The sequence below is a fragment of the Heteronotia binoei genome, chromosome 5 (assembly GCF_032191835.1).
Source record: "Heteronotia binoei isolate CCM8104 ecotype False Entrance Well chromosome 5, APGP_CSIRO_Hbin_v1, whole genome shotgun sequence".
NCBI classification, from domain to species: Eukaryota; Metazoa; Chordata; class Lepidosauria; order Squamata; family Gekkonidae; genus Heteronotia; species Heteronotia binoei.
In genome coordinates, this window is record NC_083227.1 from 98,818,213 (window position 1) to 98,840,327 (window position 22,115).

The 22,115-nt window shown below is 43.3% G+C and overlaps 1 protein-coding gene across 20 annotated transcripts in view; it reads right to left on the reverse strand.

Annotated features, from left to right (window-relative positions):
- ATP2B2 (ATPase plasma membrane Ca2+ transporting 2) overlaps window positions 1–22,115 on the reverse strand; it is an 895,196-nt gene that overhangs the window by 21,391 nt on the left and 851,690 nt on the right. For 18 of the 20 annotated variants that reach the window (XR_009555447.1, XM_060239903.1, XM_060239921.1 and 15 more), the window contains 2 exons: window positions 11,104–11,211; window positions 5,264–5,446 (listed from right to left, as the gene is read on the reverse strand). Coding sequence is in view for 19 of the 20 variants with exons in the window: in XM_060239903.1 (XP_060095886.1) it covers window positions 5,264–5,446; window positions 11,104–11,211 (291 nt within the window). In the remaining variant the exon portion in view is untranslated. Of the gene's footprint in view, window positions 1–2,522; window positions 2,567–2,759; window positions 2,809–5,263; window positions 5,447–11,103; window positions 11,212–22,115 lie in introns of all 20 variants that reach the window. The other 2 variants (XM_060239917.1, XM_060239920.1) reach the window with 2 other exon arrangements.

Sequence of the window (22,115 nt, forward strand, 5' to 3'; positions counted from 1 at the left end):
TCCCATTGTCCAATGAGGCAGGCACAAGGTGGAACACCTGGAAAAGACCCTGCCTTCACCAAGTTCTAGCTAGACTGCCAGTTGATCAGCTACTGTCATGGGAATGGAAGAAAGGCAGGGACCTTGCCCTATAATGGATAGTTCCCGGGGGAATTTGACTGAAGTGAGGCTACAACCCTTGAAATAGAAGATTTATTCTGATTTGGGAATCAACAAAAGTCAACAAAACCACATTCTGTCCCAAGAAGTAACTGTTTTTCCATCCCATATTTGGTCACTCATCCTCCCTGTATTTTTCCTTATGAGGAGACAGAATGCACATTTCTCCTCCTTCACATAGACTTAGAAGCAGAAAGATGAAAAATGAATCACCTGTGCTTCTCCATCATCACTGATTTAGAATATGCAAAGAGCCTCACTGTTAAGGAATTAGAAGTACTGAATTGTAAATAGATGTCCACTGTTTCAGAAACAATTGGTAACTTCCTTGAAAAGAATTCAGGGACCCTTAATATTTTATACTTTGCTTTAGACACTGAAGCAAGTAAAATACAAGTTTGCTATTACAAAAACACAGTGAAAATGCTTGGCATTCTTAATTCTATAATATGTACGTATAAATTAGCTAAAAAGAAGCAAGTGGTAGCTGTATTTATTTTACAAACAATGTCTGACTTCCCACTCTGGATGGTGCCCCTTTGGTTCCGGCTCAGAAGGTGAGGAGCCTGGGGGTGATACTGGATGCCTCCCTTTCCATGGAGGCCCAGGTCACAGCAGTTGCGCGATCTGCCTTCTACCATCTTCGGCAGGCCAAACAGCTGGTGCCCTATCTGACGCCTCAGGACCTAGCTACAGTGATCCATGCAATGGTCACTTCCATACTGGACTACTGTAACTCACTCTATGCAGGCTTGTCCTTGAGACTGATCTGGAAACTCCAACTGGTACAAAACATGGTGCAAAATTGGTGCAAAATGCGGCAGCAGAGCTATTAACTGGATTGCATGGATGGGCAAGCAGTTGACCGATGCTGTGCACTGGTTGCCAGTTGAGTACTGGATCCGCTTCAGGATTCTAGTACTGACATTCAAAGCCTTATGTGGCCTGGGACTGACATACCTGCGGGTCCGCCTCTCCCCATATGAGCCCCAAAGGTTGCTGCAATCTGCCAACCAACATCTTTTGGCCATCCCTGGCTCAAAGGACACCCGTCTTGCCTCCAACCTGGTGGAATCAGCTCCCTATGGATAAATAAATACGGGCCCTACTGGATTTGTTACCTTTCCGTAGGGCTTGTAAGATAGGGCTGTTCTGCCAGGTGTTTGGTTAAGGCAAGCGGATCCTTTCTTTATTGCCTATAGCTTCTATTATCCTCCCCAACATTGACCCATCAGATTGATCCACATTAATTCATCCATCAGATGAATTATATCTGGGCCATTGATTATATTCTAACCTGCACTAAGAGCTCGCCTGCCTCTGTTATATAGTACTGTGGTGCTTTGTTTTTAATTGTATTTAATTAGTCCGCTTGCGGAGAGGATGGGATAGAAATTTAAAGTAATAAATAAATAAATAAATAATTGGTTTTATTGTCTTTGCTGGTTTTACCTGGTTGTAATCTGCCCTGAGCCCATTTGGGAAAGGGCAGAATATAAATTCACCAAATAAATAAATAAATAGATGTCAATTGATAACTACTCATGTCTACATAAATAGTCTAAAATATGGCTTTGGAGGACATAGTTATGAGGCATCTAATGACCTGATTAGATGCCTCAACACTCTCTTTGCTATCTAACGTTTTATTCAATCCAGTTCCTCAGAAATCTCTGTAGATGTGGACATGATGTAGCCAGAATAAATCATAGTTAAGTAGAAGCTTTGTGCGGTAGTGGCATTCTTCTTCTGTTCACAAGCTGATGGGGTAAGACTTATAGTTTTCTGGGAATCTGGCAAAAGCTGGAGCAAACCAGATTGTGGAGACAGAACTTCCACCCTACTGGAAATCCAGAAACGTAGAGCCTGGTTTCTTTAAGCCCCTGCCTTCACCCATTTTATATGTGGAGGCAGAAGTCCAATCATATGCACTTCATGTTCTTCACAAATGACTTTATCTAATATATGAAAATAGGCATACAAATAGTCTGGAGAAGTGCTCTACCGTCTTCTTCTGTATTTCCAGAAGTGTTTAAGGTACTGGGAGATTTCTGTAAATCCTCAATGCATGAGAATGCTAAACATCCTAATCTTACCCCTTCATTTCTTCATTTGATGACTTCTTGTGAATGGCAGAAGTAATATATGGATTTTTAGTGCACTAATTGGAATTGGGGCATCCAAATGCCCTGTGTATATAATTACTATCATATACTACTTCTTCTTAATTTCATTTCCCCAGACACCAATGGACAAGTTGAAACTGCTGTCAAAGCTCTTTTTGAATTGATAGCTTATGTCACATGAACACAGAAGGGATAGGTAACAAATGGGAGTGGAGTGGGGACATGACAAAAACTTACTGGTAGGGAAGGTACCAACAACTCCTACCACAATACTTCTACATCTAAGTAGAAAGGAAATTGAAGAGTATCGGTTAGCAAGAAAACATAATTATTGTTTATTTTGTTTTAAATAGTGAACAAGAGGAATAATTTTCCATGGATCATTAAGATAAAGCATACAGAAGAACTAAAGGTTATTTCTCAATCTACAAGAGGAACTGAGAGCAATATGTGCTCCTTGTTGTTTACACTCACCACAACCAGAAAGACATCCTGACAGAAATGTCAACAGACAACACTCCTCCTATAGCCACCAGGGAGAAAATAATTCACATTTAGAGGATGACTCAGGGATCATGGTAACTCCCACCTGGGCATACAGTTACAGATTTTCTCTTTTGGAGAGTGCTCCTCAATCACTGTTCTGATCCAAGTTAGGTAATTCTACACTGAATAACCTAGCAAAACAGTGGACACTTATCCAGATTGGCAGAGTGATCCCCATCCACCCCATTTCCTTCTGCACATTTCATTTTCTGATTTCCAAAACTAAATATTAATTTTATATATAAAATTATATAAACTATTGATAAAAAATTATACAGCTTTGGCTGTATTTAAATGGGAAAGGGCTACTCTGGTTTTTTTTTTAAATTGTAAAATTGAGGGCTAATAAACTGAAGCTAATCCAGACAAGACTGAGGTACTGTTGGTTAATGATAAAGCTGCTCACTGACTGAGGAGTCAGTCTGCCCTGGAAGGGGCTGCACTCTCACCTCCTGAAGAAGGAGGTTTATAGCTTGGAAGTACTGCTGGATCCTGGGTTATAGTTGGAGGCCCAGATCTCCTCTGTAGCATGTAACACCTGTTATCATCTGCAACTGATATGCCACCTAAGGCTGTTCCTTGAAAAGTGCGATCTAGTCATATTGACCCATGCTCTGATTGCATCCAGATTAAATAACTGTAATGTGCTTTACATAGGACTGCCTTTGAAAAGAGTATGAAAACTTCAACTCATCCAAAATGTGGTAATTAGACTACTGTCAGGGACAGGATACAGTGACTGTAGCATCACATCACTGAAAGTTCTGCACTAGTTGCTAATTTGTTAATAAGCACTTCCAAATGCTGGTGCTCCTTTAAAGACATAAATGGCTTGGGCCAGGGTGCTTGAAGGATCATCTTCCCCCATATTGTCCAGCCTGCCAGTGCAAATTTTCCTCCCAAGCATTGCTCATGTATATCCCTACCTTCAGAAGTGAGACAGATGGTGAGCAGAGGCAAAGTTTTACCAGTAGTGACACCTTGCCTGTGGAATGTCATTCACCTTGAGGCTCACCTGACACCTGTTCTTTTAGGCACCGGGACAAAATATTTCTGTTTACTTTAGTTTTAAAGTAAAGGACTTAATATCGTTTTATATATTTTATACCCTTCTTAGCCTAAGAAAAGACACATTTTAAGCTACTTCAAGTTATTTGTTGTTTTATGTTCTCTTTTGTTTTGAATGGTGGGTGATAAATATTATTTTTATAATATTTTATTTGGAAGCTGCTCAGGCAAGTTCTTTGGAGAACTTTTTGATATAACAAAATTATATTTCTAAAATTATCTCACATCACTTTAAAGACCCTTGCACTTCCAAAGCAATATTTTCATCCCCCACCCTTACTAAATTAGGCTTATTTTTAAACTTCTGGCTAAATAGTCCTTTCTAAAACCCTGACATTTTACTGCTAATTTAACACTTTACTACAATGACAAATACTTGCACAAAGAAGGAAAAACTGTTGGCATTAAACATATATTTTCAATTGACAATGTTGCTTGGCAATACATCACTTGTGAATCTTAATAAATGCACTTTCATATTTTTCTGCATACTCACAAATATAGCTCATGCACAACTTTTATCTTCATTCACTAGAAAATTAACTATATATTAGATTTATAATAAATGGCAAAATATCCACTGGAATCCTGGTGTCAAACTGATACCCAAGTCCTGTTAATTTAAAATGAAAGCAGCAATACTAGAAGACTTGGGCAACTTTTTCTTAGTTTTGAACTTTCAAATATTTTGCTGACAAGGTAAAGAAAGAGATTAAAACAATTTAAAGTTGATTATAGACATTATATCCCAAAGCTCTGTTTTTTGGCAATGCAGAAACCTAATCTGTTATTTTAAAGAAAAACAGTGTTATCTTTTTTTAAAAGACATTTTAATACAAAACAGTTTCAGTTTCATTTTGCTGTAGACAATAATACCAGATTATTCTGTTTCTATGCATTTTATAATATACTATGAAAGAACTGATTTCACAACATATCACAGTGCTTAAAAGTTTTGAAGGAACAAAAACATAGATCTAAAAGCATGTAAATGAACAGTTTTTATACATTTATTCAGATTCCCAGAAGACCAATACTAAGTCATTCGCTGTTTGATGCTCTATGTTTCTCCCAAGCCCAGTATGCGCAAAAGCTTTAGTGCATCCATTGAGATCCACAGGCAAGGGCTGTTCTGTTCATAACAGAATTATAGAATCCTCCACATGTGCAATAGCGTGACCATGCAGAGCATTACCTACTCATGATCTAAATGGAACAACTCCTGCTCATGTCTATCATTACTGCACATTACTCTGTATGTGGCTTTTGCTTATACTTCATATCATCATCTTTCCAAAATGTAGAACAAATTCTTGGAAATAGCCTGCTAGCAAATTTGTTCCCATATCTTTGGTACAACATACCTGTGTTTGGATTCTATTAAGCCCTCTGAACCAGAGGATTTGTCCACGTCGAAGTTCTCGCTCTGCATGATCAATTTCTTCCACATCTTCATTCAGTTCTTCTTCAGGCACCTCTGTCTTTTCTGTGAGACCTCCTGCTTCCTTTAAAAACTTCAGCCTGCTTGTTGGGATGGTTGCAATGACCTGAAAAAAGTGAACATTTTAAAAACCATGAAAATGAACATTGCATGTATAGATGGAATGTGAAAATTCAATGTTTGCCTTTAACAAAAGAAGTTTAATTTTATTTAAGACATATACAGATTCCTGACTAGCAGTTGCTCTGCCCCTGGACTTCTGCTTTCCCTGGATTAAGTGATCAATTCCCCACCAGTTGCTGTGTGGGCACATTTTGATCTGTGGCTCCCTCCAACTTCCCTCGTGGCTTCCTGCTCTTGGTTTTTTGGAGATCCAGAATAGGCTTCCCAATCCCCAGGTCCCAGCGGGGGATCCCCCGGTTTTACAGGCTTCCCCCCTCCCCCAGCCAGCTGTCCGGCGGGGGAAGCCCCACCCCCACAGCCATTATGCACCTCCATGAACAATTCCCATAGGGAATGATGGGGAATTGATCTGCGAGTATCGGGGGCTCGGGGGGGGCTGTTTTTTGAGGTAGAGGCGCCAAATTTTCAGTATAGCATCTAGTGCCTCTTCCCAGAATACCCCCCGAGTTTCAAAAGTATTGGACCAGGGGGTCCAATTCTACGAGCCCCAAAAGAAGGTGCCCCTATCCTTCATTATTTTCTATGGAAGGAAGGCATTTTAAAAGGTGTGCTGTCCCTTTAAATGTGATGGCCAGAACTCCCTTGGAGTTCAATTCTGCTTGTCACACCCGTGCTCCTGGCTCCGCCCCCAATGTCTCCTGGCCCCACCCCCAAAGTCTCCTGGCCGCACCCCCAAAGTCCCCAGATATTTCTTGAATTGGACTTGGCAACCCTAATCCAGAAGCTGAGAGGGAAATTGGAGGGAGGCACAGATCAAAGTGCACCCTGGTGGGGAACTGATCATTTGAGTTAGAGAAAGCAGAAGCCTGGGGGTGGAGCAACTGCTAATGAGGAATCAGTCGTATACTATCATTTGTTGAGTAACTCTTACCACCCCAAATCTCTTTAAAACCTGAAGGATTTTACATGGACAGATGATCATCCACCTGATATTCTAAACAAGAGCTTTCTGGACATGTACTAAAATTTAGATCTCAAAGTGAAGGCCAGGAATTGTTTACAGATGTAATATTGGTCTTTAGGACTTGCAGGGTCCTTAACTTAAAGGATCCTTGATCTTGATTAAGAAGTACCTCCAGGAAGAACCAAAGAGTTACTGGTTCCACTATAAAATATTTCCATCTAACCTTTCTGGTGCTCCAGTTATCTGATAATAATAGCAGCATCACTGCTGCTATTATTCTGGTGCTCCAATTATCTGATAATAATAGCAGCAACAAATTAGTCATCAACAAATCACATCAGATTGGTATCTGAGTTTGAACCAAAGATTCTAAAGCCTGAGGGTAGTTTTATATTTAAAAGACTGCTTTCTTTTCTCTGGTAAGAGAGTACATTCAACAGAACAGGTATCTGAAGGTATCTAAAGAAATGTGAGTGCACACAAAAGCTTATACCTTGCTTGAATAAAACTTTGTTGGTGTTCAAGGTGCCATTGTTCTGCTGTTTAAGACCAGCTACCCACCTGAATCTATGGTCTATTAACAATTAAGCATAACAGCTTTCCTACATTCTTTCATCTATGTCTTTCTTTTATAGCCTTTCAATGAAAAACCTTTTTATTTCCTACCTTGCTATCGCTTGCACTTAAGATTAGGGATGGGCATGGAATGTGAAAATGGTAGTTCGTTGGGCATTGATTTAGATTCACTTCTTATGCTATCCTTAAAAGAAGCTTTTTTGAAACTTAAGCTCAGAATTCTAGATATTGAAATGCAAACGTTATATAGCCTGGCCAACAAGTCCTGCTCCCCGCTGAATTTTGAACTTCCTCTTTCAGTAGGGAAATTAGCGTCATATTTTTCCTCTCTGCAAGCTCCACAGGAACGGCGTGCATTCTCGTTAACGAGATGTAATGCATTACCATCTGCTATCCTATTTGGTAGATTTAACAGGATTGAGTACTCTAATAGACACTGTCTTTGTAATTCCAAGTGTATTGAAACTATTTCCCATGTACTACTGAACTGTCCTCTTTATGAAGATATTCATTGTATATACTTGAAAGATATCTTAGCAGATATGTTGGGCTGTGCTGATTCAGGCAAAGTCCACAAACTTTTAAATGACACTTGCGCTGAGGTAACTTTAATGGGGGCTAGATTTCTCCAACAGGCCATGGAAATACGACAGAAAATGGTTCTGGAATGACCACATTTTATCTTTTAATTATTTAATTTGGCTAAACTCGACTCATATATTTTACTTATTTTATGTATTTTAGCTCCCTATGTACTTTATAATCTAGGATTTTATATTATTTATATTGCTATTTTACTGCTAAATCTGTTTTATGCCAATAAAGGCTTGCTATTTGCTATTTATTTGCTTATTGGTGGTTTGGTTTGTGTGTTTCCCAGTTTCCTGAACAATTTGTGGTTCACTGATTTGTTCAGTTTGGGAAGGCACAGAATGGCCCGAGTGGGGTAGAGATGCCAAATTTGCGGCAAACTCTTCAGTGGACTCTCCTCTACCTGCTTTCCAAGTTTGGTGCAGCCCCCCCCCCCCACCAAGCAGATGCCCTGCTCTCCTAGGAGCTGGGGAAAGAAAGGAAGGCCACCCTGAAGCTTTCAGTTGGTTTCACCCCCAGGAAGCTTGGAAACTGACTAGATGCCACAGCTTCCCTCTCCTGGCCCCTGTGCTTCTGTTCAGTTTCCAGTGAAATAGACTAGAAGTGTCTAGTTCTGTTCAGTTTCCAGTGAAATAGACTAGAAGTGTCTAGTTCTGCTCAGTTTCCAGTGAAATAGACTAGAAGGAGAGTGGAGCTGTGGCGTCAATTTCACTGGGGGAGAGCAGAGCTGTGGCATCTAATCAATTTCAGTGGAAACTGACCAGAAGTGCAAGCTGCCCAGGACAGTGGAGCTGCTGCTTCTAGTCAGTTTCACAGGAAACTGACCAGAACTGCAGATGCTAGCACCGGGCTGTCTGGGAAAAAATGAGACAAATATGAACCAAATAACATGGCAAGAAAAAAAGCCAGATTATTTCGTGTTTGGGTGCAGCTAGATCAGACAAACCAGTTCAGAACAAACCACAAATCAGCCATTTTTAGCACGAATCATGATTTGTGGTTCTGTTTGTGCCCATGACTACTTAAGATAGATCTGTGCTTCACAGAATCGTAGAGTTGGAAGGGACCCCCAGGGCCATTTAGTCCAACCCCCTGCACAATGCAGAAACTTCCTTCAACCAACTTCTACACCTGATACTTACTACACTGGGTCTTTACATCAGTCAAGGCTAGACTGTGCAAGCTTGCATATTAAACAAAGTGGTAAATTAAAGTGCAAGCTTGCATATTAAGCAAAGGTGGTTATTTAGGTAGCCTCTCTGTGTAGAATTCCAGAACTAGAAATTTCAGAAAATCATTTTTTTAATGTAGAAAAAACTTATTCTTAATGAGCCGTGTAGCCAGGTGAGCTGGCCAGGTGGTATGGAGTGCCTCCCAGGTGGCTCCTCTCCTTCCCATTTCCCAGGTCCAAGTCAGGCCCTCTCACAGGCCCATTTGGGAAAGGTAGAGTCAGGTTTTCTCATTGTTGCTGCCACCTGCCCCTCCCAGCTGCCCCATGCATTCTGCCTTGCAGGACTTGATCAGTAATGAATGTCATTGCCCCTGCTGGCTTTCCCCATTGTGCAGGACCACAAACAGAATCCGTGGATACATCGGACCTCCCAGCTCCTTTTACCCTACCAGTCATTCAAATCACTAGTGACATTTGCATTAAAATCTTGGTGTTAGAGGTTACGGAAGCCGTGGCATTACTCTGAATTGAATACTTTACTACTTCAAAACTAATAGAATATTTTACTGCATTCCAAAAAAGTCCATACTAAATTTTACTATATTTGAAGAAGTGTTTAACCACAGCCAGCAAGCTCCATAACCTTTCCTATGTTCTGTTCAAAAGCTGGTAGGATGCCAGCTGCAAGGTACCAAAAGACTCTTTTTTGTTTCACTTTAACAAACAAACTATCCCTTTGGAATCAATACATTCTAGTTCCCCTTCATAGAATGAAATCCACTTGGCCATACTAGTAGACAGGTTCATCAGATCAACAACGCCCCAGTTACGCAGGTGAGTTACCAGTATTTCCAAAACCCTGATAAAGAACTTGCAGCTAATTTCAGGGCACCTGAAAAAACTTCCTTGTGATTTTCTACATCACAAATTCAAAGATAAAAAATTCTGCTAGTGAGTGATAATATCTATGCTATGCACCCTATTGCACCAAATGAAATTTGGAATCTGCAATGTGAGTTACAGATAAGGAGTTTTTTCATAAACCAATTTTTAGAAATTTACCTTTACCTGAAGATGCTAAAACCATACTCTTACATCACTGCTGTCCTAGCAGCAAAGAAGTATTACCCAAAGTCTTCCATAACATCAGCACTATTGCCTCAGGAGGTTATAAAATTTTGGGGCTGTTTGAACTGAAATTCTAAGCAGAATTACATCCCTTCTAAATTCACTGAATGAATCAGGAAAAGGAATCATGCATCAGCCAGAAGATGAAACACTACATGAGTACCACTGGATAAATATCTGTTTACTGACTCTATACCTCAGTGGTAGGGATGGGCATGAACCCATGAACTAAAGTTCATAATGAATTTTGGCCAGTTCACGGTTTGCAAAGTGAAGCCTGTGGCAGGACGAACAAGTAGTTTCTACGCAATCTAAATATTTAAAAACTTCAAAGCAACAAGGGGGCAGAACTTGGAGGGCATATAGAGAAGCATCTGAGGAGGTCCCCTGCAACTCTGATGTCTCTAGCTTGCACAAGATCCATTCTATATACTTCTGAACCTGTATTTATCAAAATGGCCACCTGACATTTTGACAGGCACAGCTTCTGGAGATTCAAGAATGTATAGAATGGATCTTGTGCAAGCTAGAGACACCAAACTTGCAAGGGATCTCTAGGTAACTTTCCTCTACCTGCCTCCCAGTTTGGTAGGGATTGGATTCACAGGGTCTGAGTTATGGCCCCTCCCAAAGAAGTGTTTTCTGGGGAAATGACTGCCTAACAGCCAGAGGAGTGTCAGTGAGAGATCCCCTGTGAGTTTGCAATCTCTAGCTTGCACAGGATCTATTCTATACAGTCACAAAACAAACCAGTTTTTTTAGCCCGTAAAAGTTTGTGACTATTCATGGTTTGCGAGCTGGGCATGCAATGAACCATGAACTTACTAAACCATTTTTCCCCAGCTGGTTTGTGGTTCATCCCTACTCATCGATGAGACTTCGTTCAGAAGATTGGTAGCATTTTGTCTAACAGAACAGAAAAATACCCTGGGGAAAATCCTGGAGAAGATTCAGTAGGACCTCTTGTTGCTCAGAGAATTGGGCAGAGATGGTTACTAAGACAATGGAATAATTTCTGGAATAGCAGAAGGATGACTCTCCTGGCACTACCAGAAATCACTAGTTGGCATTAGGTCTGCCTTTGACAGAGACTAATGATGAGAGGAAAAACGGCTTCTTCCATCCCATCCCCTGATCATACAAGAGCACAAATCCTTAATTCAGACACCTATCATTATCTTTATAATTTAAGAAGGTAATTGGCACTTACCTGCCCCCACACAAGTTCACCCAATCCAATGAATACACACCACATCCACTGGTCAAGTTGCAAAGGAGAACAGCTAAAAGGTTTTCCACCAAACTGTACAATTACTATCTGCAGAAGGAAAACAAGAGAGATAAAAAATACCATTACTAACCTAGAGAAAGAAAAAGAGGGGATAAGATTTTTTTTAAAAGTTCTGTTGGTGTTAGCATTTTTCCTAAATGTGAATATTTTCACTAATTATGTTACTCTAATCCCTGGAAGTACAAAAATTGTGCAATGAGTTAGTACAAAAACTGTGCAACAGATTAAATGGCCTATATATCCTGAAGGTTCTGATTCAGCTGAAGAATGTTGTATCTAAATCCCAAATAATGCAACTTAGTCATGACTAAATTATTTCCACCTGCTTTCAACGTGACTTCGCCATCAATAAATTTAAGTGAATGAGGCCTAACACCTTCCTAAGAACACTCCCATATCTACTCTGCAACTAAATTATGCTAAAGGAAAATGTCAGCATAAAAGCTCTAAACAGAGCCCAGCCATATTTTACTTACTATATTCTGGTTTTGAATGTACTGCAGCTAATAATACTACATTTGTAGTAGTATTATAGTACCATTATACTATAGAACCATGAACCAAGTGGGAAAAAGTGGTTTAGTTCATAAGAACATAAGAGAAGCCATGTTGGATCAGGCCAATGGCCCATCCTGTCCAACACTCTGTGTCACACACTAGCCAATATATGTGTGTGTGTGTGTGTGTGTATACACACACACACACACACATACATATACAAACACACACACACACACATATATATATACACACACACATATATATATATCCAATCCCCTCTTAAAGCTGGCTATGCTTGTAGCCGCCACCACCTCCTGTGGCAGTGAATTCCACATGTTAATCACCCTTTGGGTGAAGAAGTACTTCCTTTTATCTGTTTTAACTTGACTGCTCAGCAATTTCATTGAATGCCCATGAGTTCTTGTATTGTGAGAAAGGGAGAAAAGTACTTCTTTCTCTACTTTCTCCATCCCATGCATAATTTTGTAAACCTCTATCATGTCACCCCGCAGTCAATGTTTCTCCAAGCTAAAGAGCCCCAAGCGTTTTAACCTTCCTTCATAGGGTGTAATGTACTGAGTGACGAGACGTTTTGAAGACAACATGCTTTATTAGTGAGTACATCACAAGAGAGGGAAATGCGGGCTGGGTCCCGATTATATACATACCCCGGAACAACCCTTAGCCTGGCCAGGTCCAATCCGGCCAGTTAAACTCCCCGCCACAGATCTTGATTGGCAGAGCGTATTTGCGAGCTACATCCGGGGACCAGTGGACTCCCACTGGTCACCTCTGTAGCGTTCGCTGCGTTGTAACTTCAGGACTGAAATGCAAGACACAACACTTCTCCCCCCTTAGTTCAAGACACAAAGTCTTTCAAGTAGGCTGGTGCCCTGTGTTCCCTGGTTGACCTCCTCGGAGTTTGGGGGGGGGGGAGTTGGAGCGGCTGCTGTGGCTGGCAGGGCTGCTGGTTCCTCGTGGTGGGGTGACGCCGGAAAAGGGTTGTCCGCCGCTTGTTGCTGTTCCGGAACCTTCTCTCTGGGGGGGGGGTCGCTCCCTCTGCTGTGGTGCTCTTCCGCCCGCATAGTCAGTGCAGCCGGCATAGGCTGGGTAGCTCCCGGGGGTGTTGCTGTTAATTCTCCCCTGATCACTGTCGGTTCTTCCAGCAAGGTGTGGCGGCGCAGCTGGTCAATATGCCTCCTTAGGATCTGGCCCCCCTCCAACGAGACCTCGTAGGAGCAGGACCCGGTGACCCACAGTACCCGGGCTGCTACCCACTCCGGCCCGCTTGCAAAGTTCTTTGCGTATACTGGATCCCCTGGAAAGAATCCCCTAGTGGCTTCCCTGGTTTCAGGGGAACTGCGGAGGTCTGTAGCCCGGTCAGGATGCAACCTGTCTAGCCTAGTGATCAACTTCCTCCCCATTAGCAACTTGGCAGGGCTTAACCCGGTGAAGGGGTTGGGGGTGGTTCTGTTCCCAAATTGGAAGGCTGCCAGGCGGTGGTGCCAATCTCCCTGTACAATGTGACCCAGGGCCTCTTTAGTGGTGCACACCATGCGCTCTGCTTGGCCGTTGGTGGCTGGATGGAAAGGGGCGGACCAAATGTGTGGGATGAGGTACCTATTCATGAACTCCTGGAATTCCCAGGAGGTGAAAGCGGTACCATTTTCCATGACGAGGGTCTCGGGAATCCCATGAGTGCAAAAGACCCTTCGCAAGGCTCTGACCGCTGCTGCGGTGGAGGTTGAAGCTACGGGAATCACCTCCAACCACTTGGTGTATGCGTCGACTAGAATAAAGAATATTTGGCCCTGGTATGGCCCCGCAAAGTCTAGGTGTAACCAGGACCATGGCCTCCTGTTGGACTCCCAGTGGTGGACAGGGGCACTGGGCGGATCAGGCCAGGACTCTTGGAAGGGTTGGCACTTTCTAACCCACCCTTCTATCTCCTTGTCCATCCCTGGCCACCATACATAGCTACGCGCCAGGGCCTTCATACGCATCATCCCCGGGTGTGTTCCGTGTAAGGCTTCCAGCACTTGCTTCCGCAATGAGGGGGGAACCACCACCCTGCTACCCCAGAGAATGCATCCCTTGTGAATGGACAGTTCATCTCTGCATGATGCGAATGCCCTGAATTCTGCGTCCAGTTTGCCCGCGGGCCACCCCCTTCCCACCCAGTCTAAAACGTGTGCTAGGATGCGGTCTCTACCCATGGCCCTAGCTACCTTAGCGGCATGGAGGGGCCTCTCAGGTAGAGTCTCTAGAAGCATCACATGGTGGGCAGGGGCGGGATCCGGGTCCATAGAGGGCAGCGGCAGGCGGCTGAGGGCGTCAGTGTGTCCCATAGCTTTTCCAGGGTGGTGGACCAAGGCATATGTGTACGAGTTGAGGAACTGGTTCCACCACAGGATTAGCTGTGACAGAATTTGCGGTGTCTGGCGGTCTGGGACAAGGAGGCCCAGTAGCGGCTTGTGGTCTGTGGCAATTGTGAAATGTCTACCGTAAGGCATACCCACCACGATTGCCAAGGCCTCCTTGTCACACACAATATTTTTATTGCATTAGCAAAATATTGCCATAGCAACCAACCAAATACGACAATAAAATAAAAGGGAACGAAGAGAAAACACAAAGCAACATCCAGTACCTCATTCAATACTACGATAAGAATTCATACAATCCTAAAAGTATCTAGAATAAAATATCAATAAAATTTTAAAGCCTAAAAATCTATACATTCTAAACTTTTAGAACCCTTACAATCTAAATTTAAAACATCAACAAAATTTAACCAGGACTACACTAGAAAGGAGCTGAGAGTGATAATAGAGAGCGATCAATGAGGCATAATCTTCATTTTCTTTTCCATAACGACAGCCGCAAACCTTGCAACTTGAAAAGTAGTGTATTTATCTCTATCAGATAGTAAAAACCCTAGTTTTTCCTGATTTGACTTCCCAAGAAGAGACAACAGAATAGAAACCAGAAACCTATTCCATTCAGAGTTAAAATCAGGGCAATAAAACATGGCATGAGGAAGGTCCTCAATAGAAGTTTGGTCGCAAATACAAACTCTTTTCCGATAAGGAATCTGCCTAAAGCGACCTTCATTGGCCAATGAAGGTAATAAATCAAAGCGAGCCCTCGTAAATGCTTTCCGAAGCTTGGGATTCGCTAAAGTAACAAAATATGAAGAAAATATCGGATACGATAAAGATAAATGATTGTAAATCACAGCTGTTTTCAATTCACCTATAGTTCTGGCCTCCTTGTCAATCTGGGCATAGTTGCATTCCGCGGGGGCCAGGGTCTTTGAATAATAGGCCACAGGAACCTCCCTCCCGTCCAGGAGTTGGTGCCCCAGAACAGCGCCCACCCCGTACGGGGAAGCATTGCAAGCCAGAAACACTGGTAGGGATTCGTCAAAATGGTGGAGCACATCATTGGAAACTAGGAGGTCCTTGACTGCCTGAAAAGCAGCGGCCTGCTTCTTTCCCCAGACCCACGGGGTGTGTCTATCAAGGAGCCTATGAAGGGGTTCTGCGATGGCCACTTTGTGGGGCAAAAATGAATGATAAAAATTTAATAAGCCCAAGAAACTTTGTAACTCTGCCTTGCACGTGGGGGCCGGAGCGTGGACTATTGCCCTGGTCTTGTCAGCCATCGGGTGGATTCCCACAGCGTCTACAGCAAACCCCAAGAATTCTACCCCCGACACCCCGAGGGAACACTTCTCCCGCTTCACTTTAAGTCCCGCCGTCTGGAAGCGGCGGAGTACCTCTCGCAGACAGCTGCTGAACTCCTCAACGTCCAGGGCGGCGATCAAAACATCATCAAAAAACGGTTGCACTCCAGGGATCCCTTTGAGAAGAGAGTCCATTATATTCTGAAAGATCCCCGGAGCCACGCTAACTCCAAATTGCAACTGCCGCACCCGAAAAGCTCCCTTATTAGTCACAATGGTCTGAGCCTCTGCTGTCTCGGCGTCCACCGGGAGTTGCTGGTACGCCTGGGCCGGGTCCAGTTTCCCCAAATCCTTAGAGCCTGCTAGGGCTGCCAATACATGGCTGACCACCGGAATGGGGTATGGATTGTCCTGGAGTGCTTTATTTATTGTGCACATAGTCAGCGCACATCTCCATTCGGCCATCTCCAAACTGTAGTGCTGTCATCAAGCTGACCAGTTGTGGGTGGGGAGAGGGGCATGCAAATATTCAAAGAGGTATGATGGATGAGGGTGAAGAGCTCACCCTCAGGGGATGCTGGGTATGTGTTTTGGATAATCAAGGGTTAGCTAACATTTTTACTGTATAAACCCGTCACCAGAATATGGAAGAAGTCAATACCAATGCAGTGCTAGGGGGAGAGGGGAAGCCTTGAGAACAAACAGTGCTCATACAGAAAACATAATAAAAAAATCAAACTACAGAAATATACTTATTATTATTTTCTTCTTCAAGCCAGCTTTTTCACTGAGACTTGAGGTAGATTATACAATTAAAAATAATACAGTAAGAGCAGTATAATACATACAACCAACAATAAAATAAAACTGAATTATAGCATTAAAAACAGCACATTAAAAGTGTACTTTATACCCACACTAACAATATAATGCTGAATATTAAGAAAATCATATATCCAATTCCAGACTGTGCCATAGAGAGGGAAGGGAACTGGAAGCCATTCCTCCTGTGAACAGTGGGGTTGGGGGGTGCTTGGTGCTTACTCAGGCTTCTGAGCACCTCTCACGCACACTAAGAAGAGCGGCTTAGCTTCATGTCTGGCTGGGACTGTGTGCATGCAGTAAACTCAGGACTCCGAGCCCTATACTCCCTGCTCACAATAAGCTGCTGGTGTTTTGCCAGAATACCTCCCCCCTCCCTCATACTTAACACCTCTGCAAGTTTGATGCCTCTAGCTTGCAGGGGGTCTGTTCAACACACTCCTGAACCTGCAACAGTGATTTCCCCAGGAAGCACTTCCCTGGGGTCACTTTCTTTGGGGGACTGTAACTTGGTCCCCCTAAATTCAATCCTCACCAAATTTGGAGGGCAGCTAGAGGAGAATCATCTGGAAATTCATTGTGAGTTTGGTGTCTCTAGCCCACAAGGTTCTACTGCATCATGAACCTTGCAAAACAAACTGGTTCTATAAATGAGAAGGTCTGTGAAGGTTCATGGTTCCTGTGGTCCCACAACCCACAAACCGTAATAAACCTCCATTTTCCTGGTTCATGCCCATCCCTAGTGGCAAGATCTATGTTGGTAAGACGGATAGTACAACTAGAAGATTTCTAGCCATTTCACATATTACATGCTATGATTGGCTGTAATTCTTGACTGAGTATCACAGAGAGTACACCTTTTGGGAACTGCAGCCAAACACAGCAACCTGGTCCACCTGTGTGTTTATGAACAAGTATTTGTTGCATTGACACTTTACATCTGTGAGGACATTTTAGGTATACATCCAAAAATGTCATGCACAAACCAAGCTCTAAGGATTGTGTTGCTTCAGTGCTAAATATTCAATGAATAACCACGGATACAACAGTAGAAAAGAGTAAGACCAATTCCTCACTAGTGGTTGCTCCACCCCTGCTCAAGCAATCAATTCCCCACCAGTTACTGCTTGGGCACATTTTGTTCTATGGCTTCCTCCAGTTTCCCTCATGGCTTCCTGCTTTTGTTTTTTGTATATCCAGAAGCTGTGAGGGAAACTGGAAGGAGCTGTGGATCAAAATGCACCCACACAGCAACTGGTGGGAATTGATCACTTGAGCCAGGGAAAGCAAAACCCATGGGTGGAGCAACTGCTAGTGAGGAATCGGACCAGGAGTCCAATAGCACCTTAAAGATTAGCAAAAAAAAAAAAAATGTGGTGGGGCATTAGTTTTCCTGAGTCATTGCTCACTTCTTCAGGAACATAACAGGAAAATGAGAAAAGATAATATAAAAATTAGTATGTGAACTTCAATGAATGTTTTGCAAATGGTATTAACAAAAGGCAGGCCTCGTTTTGGGCAGGAGCTCACAGGACCAGAGCTCTGGAACCTCTAAATTTTATTGTGGTCTTTCTTTCTTAACCCCACCCCCCCAATACTTGCTTCTGAGCTCCATTGTTCAAATCTCCTGTGAAAATTTTGCTGAATTCCCTGGTTCATGCCCATCCCTAGTGGCAAGACCTGTGTGGGGGAGGGAAGATGGCATGGTATAGCCTGATCTGGTAAGATCTTGGAAGCTAAGCAGAGTCAGTACTTGGAAGGGAGACAACCAAAGAAGACCACAAAAGAAGGCAATGGCAAACCACCTCTGCTTCCCAATTGCCTTGAAAGCCCCTTTCCTGGGGTCACTGTAAGATGGATGTGACTTGATGGTGTTTAACATACACACACACACACACACACACACACACACACACACAGGGAAGTGAAAATGGCCCTGGCGCAAGGCAAGCTGAGTGGCACAACAAGTCAATACTGTGGAACCAGCCATTAACATTAATTAACTCTTTGCCTCCTCCTGCAAATGATGCAGTGTAGGAAGTAATTAGTGAGCTGAAACCATTCACTGTTGTTGCAGGAGGTGCTGAGCCAAATAGCATCAGAGGCACTGTCAGAGTTGCTTAACTTAGGCTGTTTCCTCCTTGATAATAGTGGCACTCAAGGGCAATGGCCCATTGAGCAATTTTTTTGTAGGTTAAATGGCCAGTCCACCTCTGGCTAAACTTTCTTTCCATGTACAGTATATGGTAGAATTTAGTAGGAAATTTGGATTTTGGATGAAGTCCATCAGGTGTGCATCACAAACACAATTCTTTCTCAAGATTTCTAATCTGCTAATAGTAGACCTTCTTGATGGCTTGAATAGTCTTTTGGGGTATTATTTTGGACTGCAACGAGAGTGGGGGGGCAAACTGCAGCTCAGGAATCATATGTGGCGATTTCACACACATTATGTGGCTCTCAAAGCTCCCACTGTCCCATTGACTGGCTTGAAGATGTTATTTCTCTCTTTAATCACTTCTCCAAAGCATTTAAAGAATAAAGTTGAGAATGAATTTAAAGTTAAAGTTGCTTTCTTTCCCCCTCCCCCATCTATTTGCCTTCCTTCCTTCCTTCCTTCCTTCCTTCCTTCCTTCCTTCCTTCCTTCCTTCCTTCCTTCCTTCCTTCCTTCCTTCCTTCCTTCCTTCCTTCTCTTAAGTTAAGCAAGTTTGGCCACCCCTGGGATGGAGGAAACACTTTTCTTTGCAATTCTATTTAGCCATATCCAAAATAGTTTTAAGCACGAAAGAGGGTAAATTCCCTAATGGTGGAGATTTCCCACCCACTTAGGCCTTCAATTGAAGTAAAACAAGCAACCACCACTTTCTTCTTTTTGGTTAAATGGCCACCTGGCAAACTGAAGACTTGTGCCCTACTCTCATTCTTCCAGAGCTCAATGACAGACAGTTTAAGGCAAAACATATACGTAGCCTTCAATGTTCTCTTTTATTTATTTTATTTTATTTTATATATGAACATACCCCCGAACATAAGGAAATACCCCCGATTTTATTTTATTTTATTTTATGTATGTATGTATGTATGTATGTAAATTTATAGTCTGTCCTTTCCTATAATGAGTTCAGGGCAGATTCCAACATGCTAAAACAATTAAAACTAACAATGCAACAATCAAATAAACAAACAATAGAACAGTCGCACAGCTTAGGTGTCCAAAAGATGTCAACTATATTGGCCTGATTTTTAGCAGTCCAGATGGCAGTCAGTGTTGGGAGTCAGGGTTAGTCGGTGTAATAAAATGACACCCGCCCACCTCAGCCAAAGGCCTGGCAGAACAGCTCCTTCTTACGGGCCCTCCGGAATGGCAGGGCCCGAACCTCCATAGGGAGCTGATTCCGCCAGGTTGGGGCCAGGGCTGAAAAAGCCCTGGCCCTGGTTGAGGCAAGGCGGATGTCCCTTGGGCCAGGGATGATCAAAATATGTTGACTGGCCGATTGTAATGACCTCTGGGGCTCATATGGGGAGAGATGGTTCCGCAGGTATGTCGGTCCCAGGCCGCCCATGGCTTTAAGCGTCAGTACTAATACCTTGAAGTGGATCCAGTACTCAATCAGTAGCCAGTGCAGACTGCGCAGCATCAGCTGACTGCTTGCCCATACAGGCGATTCAGTCAGCAGTCATGCTGCTGCATTCTGCACCAGCTGGAGTTTCTGGATCAGCCTCAAGGGCAAGCCTACGTAGAGCGAGTTACAGTAATCCAATATGGAAGTGACTGTTGCATGAATCACTGTAGCTCAGTCCCGAGGGACCAGGTAGGGTGCTAGTTTGTTCGGCCTGCCAAAGATGGTAAAAGGCAGATCGTGCAACAGCTGTGACCTGGGCCTCCATAGAGAGGGTAGCATCCAGTATCACACCCAGACTCCTCACCTTCTGAGCTGGCACAAGAGATGCGCCATCCAGGGTGGGGAGCTGGATGCCTGCCTAGGTCCTCTGTCTTGGTTGGATTAAGCTTCAGCCAGCTCAATGAAACCAACCAGCCACTGCTTCCAACCCCCTGGTTAGATGGTCTAGGGTCGAGTCTGATAGAGCTGGGTGTCATCTGCATACCGGTGACAGCACAGCCCAAAACTTCTGGCAATTTGGGCAAAAGGGGGGGGGCGCATATATGTGTTGAACATCACTAGCGAGAGAATAGCTCCCTGTGGTACACCACACTCTAGTGCAGGGAGGTCTGCTCGCCAGTCACCACCTTTTGTCCTTGACCACAGAAGAAGGAGGAAAACCACTGTAAGGCCACCCTCTGGACTCCAATGTCAGCAAGATGGTGGGTCATTAGATCGTAGTCAACCGTGTCAAACACTGCTGAAAGATCTAAAAGCAGTAGCAGCACTGACCCACCTCGATCCAGATGCCTTCTAAGGTCATCTGTGAGGGCGACCAGAATAGTCTCCATCCCGTAACCAGGACAGAAGCTGGATTGGAAGGGATCAAGGACAGATGTATTTTCCAGGAAAATTTGAAATTACTCTGTCACCACTTGCCCAGAAATGGTCACGACTGGGTGATAATTGGCTAGGACCAAAGGGTCCAGAGATGACTTCTTCAAAAGCCAGCAAACCACTGCCACTTTAAGCTTGGCTGGAAATACCCCTGATTCAGCCAAGGGCCCCTGAATGTTGTCCCCACCTGCTTTGACAAGCCAGGATGGACACGGGTCCAGAGGACAAGTGGTGGGCTTCACTGTAGCCAAGATCCTGTCCACATCCTCCTGAGAGAGACAGCTGAAGTGGTCCAACATGGGACCTAAAGACGGACAACAGGCTTCCAGTTCCCATACTGTGTCAATTGTGGCTGGGAGATTACGGCAGAGAGTCGAGACCTTGTCTGTGAAACAGGTCACAAAAGCCTCACAGCCGATATCCAATTCCCTAAACTTTTGATTGTCTGTCAGCGCCTTAGTAAATGATTGAATCATTCTAAACAGTTGAGCTGAGCATGATTTTGCAGATGCAATGGAGGCCACATAGAAATCTCTCTTAGCAGACTTCATTGCCTTCTCATAGACCTTCATAAATGTTCTATAAGATGTTCTGGACTCCTCGTCATAAGATCTTCACCAGACTCGCTTTAGCCATCTAAGCTGTCGCTTCATCCTCAGCAGCTCCAGGGTATACCAAGGAGCTGCTTTGGTGCGGCAGTGAAGAGGGCTCTGGGGTGCAATATCGTCAATGGCTGGGGAGAACCAGGAGTACCAATCCTCCACTAACTCATCTAGCAATCCGGTTGGGGGCATCGGATCCCGCAGGGATTGGTCCTTTTTTTAAAAAGGCAATTTCTTTCTGTATTCCTTGCATGCTGCTGCTCTCCTAGAATTCAGAAACTTCTATTAGTGGCTCCACTTAAATACTATAGGTACCAACTACCATGGGAATGAGTAATAATAGGTGTGATACTCAGAGGAGCAGTAGGTGGGGAGATACCAGCACTGGTAATGAGATAGGAAACCTAGGTCTCAATTTGGTACAGAAGGATTCAGTCCAGGAGAGTGCAAAGTATAAATGGAAATAAGCCTGAACAAGTGAGCAGTGACTCACGAAAGCACATACTACAAATTTTGTTAATCTTTAAGGTGCTACTGAACTCTTACTCTTTTTACTCCTATTAGAAACCAACACATTCAAAAGCAGTGGGGGAACATTTTAACCTTCCAGGATATTCAGTTGCTAAGAGTAGCCATTCTCTTACAAAGAACATAAGAGAAGCCATCTTGGATCAGGCCAATGGCCCATCCAGTCCAACTCTGTGTGTCGTACAGTGGCCAATTTTTATATATATATATATATATATATATATATATATATATATATATATATATATATATATATATATATATACACACTCACACACTGTGGCTAATAG